The sequence below is a fragment of the Setaria italica genome, chromosome IX, assembly GCF_000263155.2.
Source record: "Setaria italica strain Yugu1 chromosome IX, Setaria_italica_v2.0, whole genome shotgun sequence".
NCBI lineage: Eukaryota > Viridiplantae > Streptophyta > Magnoliopsida > Poales > Poaceae > Setaria > Setaria italica.
In genome coordinates, this window is record NC_028458.1 from 52,295,549 (window position 1) to 52,306,037 (window position 10,489).

A 10,489-nucleotide genomic window follows, 5' to 3' on the forward strand; every position below is an offset into this window, starting at 1 on the left:
GTAGCTCACTGTCCGAAGCGTCTGATTTCTCAAAGTACAGTACAGTAGAGTTGTTGATGAACCTCCTCCAATCGAATACTAGTCGACTGTACTCATGATCGACCTGCAGCCAAGTGTGAAGTGTGAACAGGAAACAACACACACAAATCTTGTCCAAGCACACGAGTTCATACTGCAAGCATGTATGCACGCACCATTATCTAAAAAAAAGCATGTATGCACGCACATCTTCCACATGCACCGCTTGCTGTGGCTGAAGAGGACAGGAAGATTCTGGCGCAACCCGGCACGCCTTAGAGTTTGCTACGCGTCGCCACCTGAGGATGCAAGCGAATACAGAGTGCCTTCCGGCTACGGCAGTATCGCCGTATCGGTTCATTAGCGCTGCATTATAGCGGTCGTTGTCTCATCCTGTGGCCCGTCTCCGGCGCGGACGGTGAGCCCATGTGGCCGCTGTTTATAAATAGGTAGCACCCATGGCTCCAACCTTATGCTCAGCTAATAGCACAAACCGTGCCCTGAGCATCCTAAGAGAGAAACAGAGAGCTTCTGAGATGGCCTCCACCAGCTCCAAGCAGCTTCAGGCTCCTACCCTCCTCTTGGTGGCAGTTCTGCTCTTCCTCGTCTGCGCTACAAGGGTCCAAGCAGCAAGGCCGGAACCGAGAGCGAAGGACCACATGCCACAGGCCGAGGTATACATCCATTCGGCAGTTCATGTTTTTCACTCTTGGTTTCAGCTGGGCGACGAGATTTGCCACCATTGCTAGCCAGCTTACTACAATCTTTCGTTGTGCTACTTTGCAGCTGGCTGTCTCCGCCGCCACTGTAGTTGGTGACGAGAAGAGTTGCTCGGGGCCCGGTATGGAAATGCATGAAGCAGAGCCTGAGGCGATGGAGTGCGAGGGGGAGGAAGAAGGTGAGGAGTGTCTCATGAGGAGGACACTGGTCGCTCACACCGATTACATCTACACCCAGGGGAAGCACAACTAATTACTGATGTGCTGGCTCATGCCGAACAAGCTAGAACAATGAAGTTCAAAGAAGAAAAAAGTTCGCATGGTTCACGAGCTAGCCAACCTGAAGTTCTGCAGTGTCCTGTCTAGCTGTGGATTATCTTCATATATACCTAGTCATCTCTCACCCGTGTGATTTTCCATTCGCTTCTCGAGCTCATCATGTACCTGTACGTCCTGGAACTTTAATCCGCCGTCTTGGCTTGAGATGCTAAATGGAAATTCTAGACTGTTGTGCTCACTGTAAATATTGAATCTGTACGTGTAGTCCTGTGCTTCATCGGTTATAAGAAAGTCTAGTCGTTTATATTGTCCTTTTCTGAGACAAACATGGATGAAAATCGTTGCTTTTTATTATCTCGAGAACCACTGATGAACATCATTAACGAAATACTAATGTATTTCTCTTCTTGAGAGATAATTAGACCCTATCTCGATCCCTTAAAACTCACAATTAGTTGAAGGAGCCGTGTACTATTGGGTCATTGTTAGCTTAGGTTGAACTGGTTGCATGCAACTCAATATATATACAATATATATAGTCATTCAATATATATAGCTCAATAATTGGTAATAAGAATACTTGCTGGCCTATAGAACCCAAACAGGTCCCAGTTAATATTTCTTTAGATGATGGGTGAAAATTCTAGCTTCCGCACTCCTCCTTATTACAAAGATTAGTAGATAATAGTTAGCTCTAAGAAATCTAAGTGGGGCTTAATATACGTGAGGGATTGGAAAACATGAACAAAGACGAATGTAAAACTTATATTCTTCTTTTTTTACCATGTCAACGAATAATTCACACTTGAAAGTTGAGACTACCATGCTCTAGACAGTGAGCGAACATTTTCATAAAGTAGTGCAAATACGAAAGTTGCAATGATTTTCCCTCTCTTCACACATTTTCGTTGCTGTTTTTCATTCTTTGAGACTAGAGTGTGAATAGAGGGAATACATATTCGCTGACGCTGATTATAGAGTGTGAATAGAGGGAATACATATTCGCTGACGCTGATTATAGAGTGTGAATAGAGGGAATACAGATTCGCTTATTATAGGCGCTATCCTTGTACTTAAGTCCTGAAGTAATCTTATCTACGAGTCTAAAAAACCGAAAGGCATCTACAATCAGATGATTAATTCTTGACAGGGAGATTATACATCTATATCCACCGAACAAATTTGCGCGTAACCTGTGTACGCGGTACGCCGCCACTGTAGTTGATTCAAAAGCTTCATTTCGCATGAAGGACGGTGGTCAGCCAGGCTGCATGGTTCGTCCAACCGTTCAGAGCTGCCAGGACGATGGATCGAAGCCATCACTGATCGTCCGGCAGGGCAGGCTCAACAACCGGGTATTATAACCCGTCGACTTTCCATTCGCCTCGTCCAGAGCCCTTCTCTTCGCAACCAATTGATAATGAACCTGCCATGGCAGTTGAATCTGAACGTGCAGGATACCAGTCAGTCAGGCAGTCGCCAATGCCTGGCTGGTCAACTCTGTACGTGCATCTGGTATTTATAACCAGTTTGAAGAGTCGTTCGGTCTCTGATAACTTTGCAGGAGTAGTTGACCGACTGCAAGAAGTTGATGCCATTTCGGATAAACTGATCACCATTAAGACAGTTGCATAGCAGAAGTCACCATTCTTCAGTAAGTGGAAGAATTCATTTGGCCGCACTGCACTGGGCTACGGGGTGTTGAGACTTGAGACACACAATATGACACAAGTTTGAGATCAAGTTGGAGTAGATTCGTGGTAGGACAATCCATACCAAATCTATATCAGAACAGTTCATGTACAATTAGGTCTGGTTTGCGAAGAACATGCGTTGGCTGGCCGAGCACGTACTATTTTAGGCCACAGGTCAATATAGTTGCTGACCTTTTCTTTTCTTTTTCGTTTGTAGACGAACCCGTATGTTCGCTTCTGCTACTGCTGTGGTTGCTGTTGCACTGCCAAGCAGCACAGCTGATCGGTTGCACATGTTGACCACGCACGAGTATTTGTAAAAAACTTAGCTGCCGGCTAGCTGCAGTTGAGCTGCTGCGGTAGAAGATTGTCTTTAAGTAGGGTAGTCATGCTATTTCGCAACTGAATGGATGAAGTCAGAATTTGATACCCACACATCACAGACCTAACAACCAAACCTGATGGCTAGAAAAAGTTGTTTATACCTAAGACGTCACAACACTTAGTCAGCAATGAATAATGTAATATCTTATATTCTTATGTCAGTACTCTTTTCTTTTTATTTCCTTTGGTAACCGACCTGATAATGACAAATCAAAATACCAGTAGCATTTACAACGTTTTCTTTTTATGTTTTTTTAAAAGAAACTCAAATAGCCAAAGAATCTTGAAGCCATTAAGAGATTTTTCTAGAGTTATTTATTGAGCGATAGATTATTTTTTTGAAAAAAACGTTGGTTGGGATTTCTTAGTTACTACAACGAAGAAGAATAACTCTCAGCCATTTAAGAAGAAAAAAATGGTAATTTGGGAAGAAGAGAGTACTATATATATGTTCTCAATCCAACATATTTTTTCGAGAGCCCAACTCATAGGAGTGAGATCGAGACAAGTAGTTTTGTCAAATTAATGATGTCTCAGATGGTAGCAATGTGCAGTTATGCATGCGCTAGGCTAGTCTGAACAACATGGATTGAATCATACGAGAAAATATGAAAACTGAAAAGAAAAGGGATACTTTGTGTGCGTGTGGCCTAGTCTGCAATAATAGGCCCGGCAGCCAAAAGGGCCCAACCTCTCCTCTCACAATTGGGCCCATATTCACCGAATAACCAATAGGCCGAAGCTACAGCAGAGTCCCCGCGGTACCGGCGGCACGCTGCTGCCGTCTGCCTCAGCCATCCGGCGCCGCCTCATCCGCCACTCCGTCGAACACCCAGCGCGCGCTCCAGCTGCTATGCTCCTCCGACCGCGTCTCTCCCTCCTCCGAGCCCTCGCGCCGCCGCCGCTCACCCGCGCGTGCGTCCCTGCCCGGTGCACGCTCTCGGCGGCCGCCGCCGGCGATGCGGCGCCGGCGCCTGCTGTACCCCGCAAGAACGCCAGGAAGCTCGCGCCGCCGCCCAGGGAGATCGTGAAGACGGCGCTGTTCCTGCCACCTGGAGTGGAGCCGGGCGCGGCGGTGACAGCGGACATGGTCATCCCGGGGTCGAACATCGTGGTGGGTCCCTACGCGGGGGACGCAAGGGTGAAAGAGGCCGAGTTCGTCAGGAGCAGTGCGCGCGCCCGGGACTGCCCCAAGGACGACCGCCCCGAGTTTGCGGTCCTCGGACGGTCCAACGTCGGCAAGTCCTCGCTTATCAACGCCCTCACCCGTCGCAAGGAAGCTGCGCTGACCTCGAAGAAGCCCGGTGAGACTAAGAACATGCTATTACCTGTTTAGCTCTTAAGCGGCATATCAATTAGTTGCGTGCTTTGTTGTGGCGCGTTAGATTGCATTATGTCATTCCCCTTCCCCCTTAACTTTTGAATTGAGGTTACCTAGTGGTTCGACGGAACCTAATAAATTCATCATCAGAGGATTGAGGTGTAGTTAATGATGAGTTTCAAATCCCAGGAACAATCCGTTTTCCCGGTTGCTACTGGTAGAGCAAACCTCATCAGAGGATTGAGGTGGAGTTAATGATGAGTACGGGGTACTATTGAATTTAAATTGTTTTAAATTAATTCTGGTGGCAGTTGAATGAGAACCAGTCCTTCAGATTTGGGCCGGTAGCCCTTTGGGATTTGGGAAAATTGGCTGTCAATCTGGGTGATATCCTGTCAGGGAACCGTGCATTTAAACTGTTAGGAATTGCGCAGCAAAAATAGATGGACAAGCATCAAATTTATTGTAGAAAAAACCTTGTGGGAGAAAACCACTGAAGACGACCACTAATGAGAATAGTTTACAAGTAGGGATGTTACAATGGCTGTTGCAGCTGTCTTACTCTTTGGTCCACAGAGGGTGAGGGACTGAGGGGAGTAGAACTAACTTAGGAGTGGAACTCTATCTCTAGAGTAGATCTCGTAATAGACTAGGAAATGAATCTGGTAGCACTACTAGAATTCGGATCATATTTTAACGCAAACTTTGGATTTAAATTCAACAAATTAAAACAGCTGATGGAAAAAAATGGTTACTGCCGGTTGCCTGCAGAGAACTGTTATTTGGCGTGGTCAACTATTTTATGACTATTTGGAATTTTGAACTTTGGTTTTGATTTCTGAAGATTTGATGAAGGTCTTTTGATATGTCTATCATTCAAAGTACGGAAAATGTGATCTTTTTGCACCTTTCAGAACCAGTGATTGGTTTTGCAATTATCATATTTCATTCTTTTGCTTAGGAGGGTTTTAGTGTAGATGGCACTTTGATTTTGCTAATTTCACATCTGCTGCGGCTATAATATATCCTTGTTCTCATTTATCAAACCTATTGAATTTACTTCGATATGTGACAAATTTTGCTTTTGGCATGACATCTTGCCTTCTGTTCAATTATTGCCTCCCTTCCAAAATGTAAGGTGTTTTAGTGTTGTCATAAGTCAAACTTCTCTAACCTTCACCAAGTTATAGAAAAATTCACCATGAAATCTACAACCTCAAATTAGTTTAATTAAACCCACCATGAAATATGTCTTTTAAATTATTTGGTATTGTAGATGTCAATATATTTTGCTATAAGCTTGGTGAAAGTCAGAGAAACTTGACTTAATACAAAACTAAAAAATCTTAAATTTTGGGACAGAGGGAGTAGTTCATTTCTCATACACTATCATGGGTTCTAAATCATATGTTCTGCAGGGAAGACCCAGACAATTAATCACTTTTTGGTTAACAAGAGTTGGTACCTCGTGGATTTGCCTGGTTACGGGTATGTTCACTCTTTTCACCCATTATAGATAAACTAGCTATCTGATTGTGTTCAAGGGAAAAGCTAGTTACCTGGTTGATCTCAGTATAGGAAGTTAACTTTCACTGTTGCCTTGGTTTTTATGTTACAGAATGGGAGCATTCTCTCTCTCTCTCTCTCTCTCTCTCTCTCTCTCTCTCTCTCTCTCATATCAACTACAAATCTAATCCTGCCGAAGTGTTAATTTGCGTTGCACTTGAATTTTGGCATAGACATTTAGGAATTTGATACTCACCACTCCTCTGTTGGAGAGATTGTTCCAGAACCTTTGCATCCAGCAGCTGTTCACGCATACATTTGTTTATGCTGCATTTGTGTAACTGTGATAAATTTAACATGCTTACATGTAGGACAGTAGGTGGCTAGGTGCAATCCATTCAGGTTCAAACTTCTGATATGAAAACAAAGTGACATGCCATTGAGTCCATAAACGTTTAGCTTCTTTTGAAGCCCATAACAATTTCTTTTCCCATGAAACTAGATAGGGCATACGCTCAGCTTGCATTGGTTAATGGTTTTTTGGCTAGCATTTCTTTTTTCATGTACTGCTGTCTTGAGAATGTAGTAACAAACATGAAACAAGTACGTGTACTGAAACGTAAGAGCCACCTAATTTTCTGTTTCCATACTCAATTATTAAGATTTTTTTACTCAAGAATCATTAGAGCACTGCTCTAGTATAAACTATATTATCAACATACTGTTGGAGCTCATCAGGCCCATCTAGCGAACATGACAATCTTCCTGCATTAGGTTTGCAGCTGCGTCCCAATCAGCTCGAATGGACTGGTCGTCATTTACCAAGGGGTACTTCTTGAACAGAGATACCTTGGTCAGTGTACTGCTCCTTATTGATGCCAGTATTCCGCCACAGAAAATTGATCTTGACTGTGCTAACTGGCTTGGTCGTAACAATGTAAGGCAGTATATTCTTCCACTGATAATTTTTTATCTGCTCTTTGTTAACTTAATGTTTTGCTTATTTCTTGTGTTGATGCTATGGGCCTGTTTGGTTCTTTAGTCCAAAGTTTAGTTCCTGTCACATCAAATGTTTAGATATTAATTAGTAGTATTAAATATATGCTAATTATAAAACCAATTGCACATATGGAGGCTAATTCGCGAGACGAATCTATTAGGCCGAGTTAGTTCATGATTTGACAATGTGATGCTACAATAAATGTGTGCTAATCATGGATTAATTAGGCTTAATAGATTCGTCTCGCGAATTAGCCTCCATCTGTGCGATTGGTTTTGTAATTAGTCTATATTTAATACTCCTAATTAGTATCTAAACATTCGATATGATAGGGACTAAACTTTAGTCCGTGGAACCAAACACCCCCTAAATATGTCTTTCATGCTGATCTCTAACTAGGGATCTCTAACAGTAGCCTAACTAATTATCTGCATTGCTGTTCAGATCGGATTGACCTTTGTGTTCACCAAGTGCGACAAAGTAAAGAAGGGTAAAGGGGGGCGGCCTGATGAGAACATCAAGGTGTTCCAGGAAACAATCAGCGGGCTGTATCCAGAGCCACCGCCATGGATCATGACGAGCAGCGTTACCGGACTAGGCCGAGATGGGCTGCTCCTCCATATGTCGCAGCTGAGGAACTACTGGGACAACGAAGCAGTCTAGGTAGAGCTGCATAGATCAACCGCCACTAGCAACAATAGTAGTATGTTAGAAGAGAGGATCACAGGCCATGATGACCTCCATTCTCTTTTGACAGGACTATTTCATCTTGGCACAATGACCATGGAGAATGAACTCTACTTATCATCTAATGAATGAAATGAATCATGTCATTATGTACTTCTCGTTATCATATACATGCATCTCGGCATCAATGTCATCATGTATATGCACCAATTATTTATTTAGAAGAGTTACTCTACTCGGGAATCAAACAAGTCATCTGTGTCTAACACGAGGTGGCAATTCAAATAGGACTATCAAAAGAGAAAAATTTAGTTTTGCAAATAGTTCTATTGGAAGAGAATGGAGGAAGCAGTAGCAGTGCAGTGGAAATGCGGCTTCCTCTAATTTCTGTTTCATCCATCATGTGCAGTAAGTGAAGCCCTTATGTAGTTATGTTTCCTGCACGTACTATACACCATAAATGTCCGATCTGGAATTACACATTTATGGAGGTGAAGGCACTCGAGAGCATTCAATATACTGTACACATCACATTCAATGAGCCCGAAGTCATGAAGCTGGAACTCTTGCGAGCACACATTTTATTGCCCGAAAAACTGCTGCCTTTGGGTTATTTGTACTGCACGCCGGGAGCACGGTTGCGAAGCGATTCGATGAATCCCGGCTGGTTCCGCGGCACCGGCGGCGACGTCTACGTGTCGGCCGGCCTGGCCTGGGGTCCTCACCGGCGCGAGGAGCTGATCGCCTCTCGCTCTGAGCCGGACAGCGAAACCAGAAAAGGGAGCGAAGGCAAGCACGTACACAGCAGCACAGGGCCGGTGCCTCTCACTTTCGCCGTGCCCGGCGTGCCGGCCCTGCGAAGCGCCGGACCAGTGCCGGTGCCGTGTCGAGCGCAGCGCGAGCCCCAGGCCGCTCCGAGCCTCCGACCGCCCGGCGGAGGGGTGGGGTGGCCCGTGGCCCTGGTCTGCGCGCGATCTGGACGCCAAACTGGCGAGCCTTGTTTGCGAGCGCGGGTCAATAAACACCGGCCATATCCCGCTGCCGCTGGCCGTGGGGGCAAGCCGCAGGGCGCTGCTGCTGAAGGGCCGCGCGCCCCCACCACAGGCCCCGCGTCCCCGTCCCCGCTGGGCTCTCTCGTCTCCTGCAGCGCGTGGCCCGGCGCACTGGGACCCGTCGCGCTCTGCATTGCTGCAGCGGCTTGCAACACGACGACGGGTCGACGAGCACGGCACACCCGTACCAGGGTACTACCGAGCAATACGATCGCCGGCGTTGGCAAGTACAGTAAATTGTCGCGTGCCGGCGTGCCGCGCAGCCCCCTCACGCTGCTAAGTTTAATGGCCTCGCCGCGGGATACGGCATTTGCCGTGCAGCATCGCCTTCAGCGTATTTGTGAGGGAAGTCTGGGATCTTGTTTTCGTGCAGGTGGTAGTTTGAGCTTTACGCCGTATCGTACTGGTCGCCGGCTCCAAAGGTGTACGTATCGCTCTCGTTCTAGTAGAACCGAAGTAGTAGAAGCTAGTCGGTCACGAGGTCAAAGCACAACCCGACAAAGTTGTTAAGAGTGACAAACAAAATGCGTGGTGTGCTCTCAAAGAAAGTTCACGTCACACGTTTGCATCGAGACTTGAGGAGGTGACAAGTGTTTTCCATAAATTTCCATGAAAAAATCTGACTAGCACATGTACATCGATTGGACTAGGCAGAGGAGGCGCATCCGGCATCCGGCACCAGAGAGAGCGAGTCGACTCCAGAGCGCTCAGATCAGCTCCAGGGCCGGCACGACTGTGACCCATGAGTGACAACTCGAATCAACCAACGACGCAACGAAGTACGTAGGGCAGTAGGCCGAGGCAAAGACGGAGGAGGAGCCCAGGAAATGATTCGCCTCTGGACGACACGAAAGTCCACGGGAACAGGGACGCATGAATCGACGATCATTGAGGCCTTGTTTAGTTGGCCAATTTGGGAGGTGCCAAATTACTGTTACAGCACTGTAGCACACTGTAGCGTTTCGTTTGTATTTGTAAATTATTGTCCAAATATTGACTAATTAGGCTCAAAAGATTCGTCTCGCAAAGTACAACAAAACTGTGCAATTACTTTTTAATTTCATCTAGATTTAGTACTCCATGCATGTACCGCAAGTTTGATGTGATGGGGAATCTTCTTTTTGCATAGTGTCAAAGTTGGAAGTTGGGAGTAACTAAACATGGCCTGAGCCTCTGCACCGCCGCTACATGCAGGCGCCCTCGCTGCGTCGACCGATCGATCGATCAGCCTGCCGGCTGCCGCTGTCCTGTGCTCTGGCGCGCCGGCTGGCTGCATGCGGCTGAGCTGCCCAAGGCACCCGGCCCCTGGACGCACGGCACGAGGCTCGCTCATGCCCTACGCAAAAGATACACTAGGCGTCCACGCTTTATCCACCAGCCGGCCGGCACCTTCCCCTGACGTCCATGATACGTACGTCTCCTACTTCAATTTCAAGCATGCGTTCTCGCCATCCTTGCGAAGTTTTCATTACCTCATAATCTGCATGGTAACGTGCATTCGAAAGCTGGTTGGGTTTCACCGCGTGTTCTTTCCTCTCTTTTTGCGGTAACAAAGTTACAAAGGCTTCGGCCATGGAGGGCGGCAGAGGATCAAAATTTCAAACCACCATCTTTTCCTCCAGAGCCGGTCCAGAGATTTTGCTTCTGAACACTCCAGTATTGATTGCACATGGAGCATCCGCCGTTAGTGATGCAGCAGCAGCCGGTGCAGGGGGGGGGGGGGGGGGGGGGGGGGTGTAACGAAACCGGAGTGAATCAAGACTAGAAATTAAGTACAGAAAACGTATGCCAAACAACATCCGCATGGATCTAGAAACAAAAACAACTAT

General features: G+C 46.3%; 2 protein-coding genes across 2 annotated transcripts; both read left to right on the forward strand.

The window, feature by feature from the left end:
- The first annotated feature begins 496 nt into the window (after positions 1-496).
- LOC101778792 (phytosulfokines 2) lies at positions 497-1,327 on the forward strand. The gene is made up of 2 exons (XM_004985068.4): positions 497-692; positions 805-1,327. The coding sequence occupies exons 1-2, from the start codon at positions 555-557 to the stop codon at positions 988-990; spliced, it is 324 nt and encodes a 107-aa protein (XP_004985125.1). The 5' UTR covers positions 497-554; the 3' UTR covers positions 991-1,327.
- Positions 1,328-3,843: 2,516 nt separating this feature from the next.
- Positions 3,844-7,774, forward strand: LOC101779199 (GTP-binding protein At2g22870). Its single transcript, XM_004985069.3, has 4 exons — positions 3,844-4,398; positions 5,834-5,903; positions 6,696-6,858; positions 7,366-7,774. Exons 1-4 carry the CDS (start codon positions 3,948-3,950, stop codon positions 7,582-7,584), a joined length of 903 nt encoding a protein of 300 aa, XP_004985126.1. The 5' UTR covers positions 3,844-3,947; the 3' UTR covers positions 7,585-7,774.
- Positions 7,775-10,489: the final 2,715 nt, after the last annotated feature.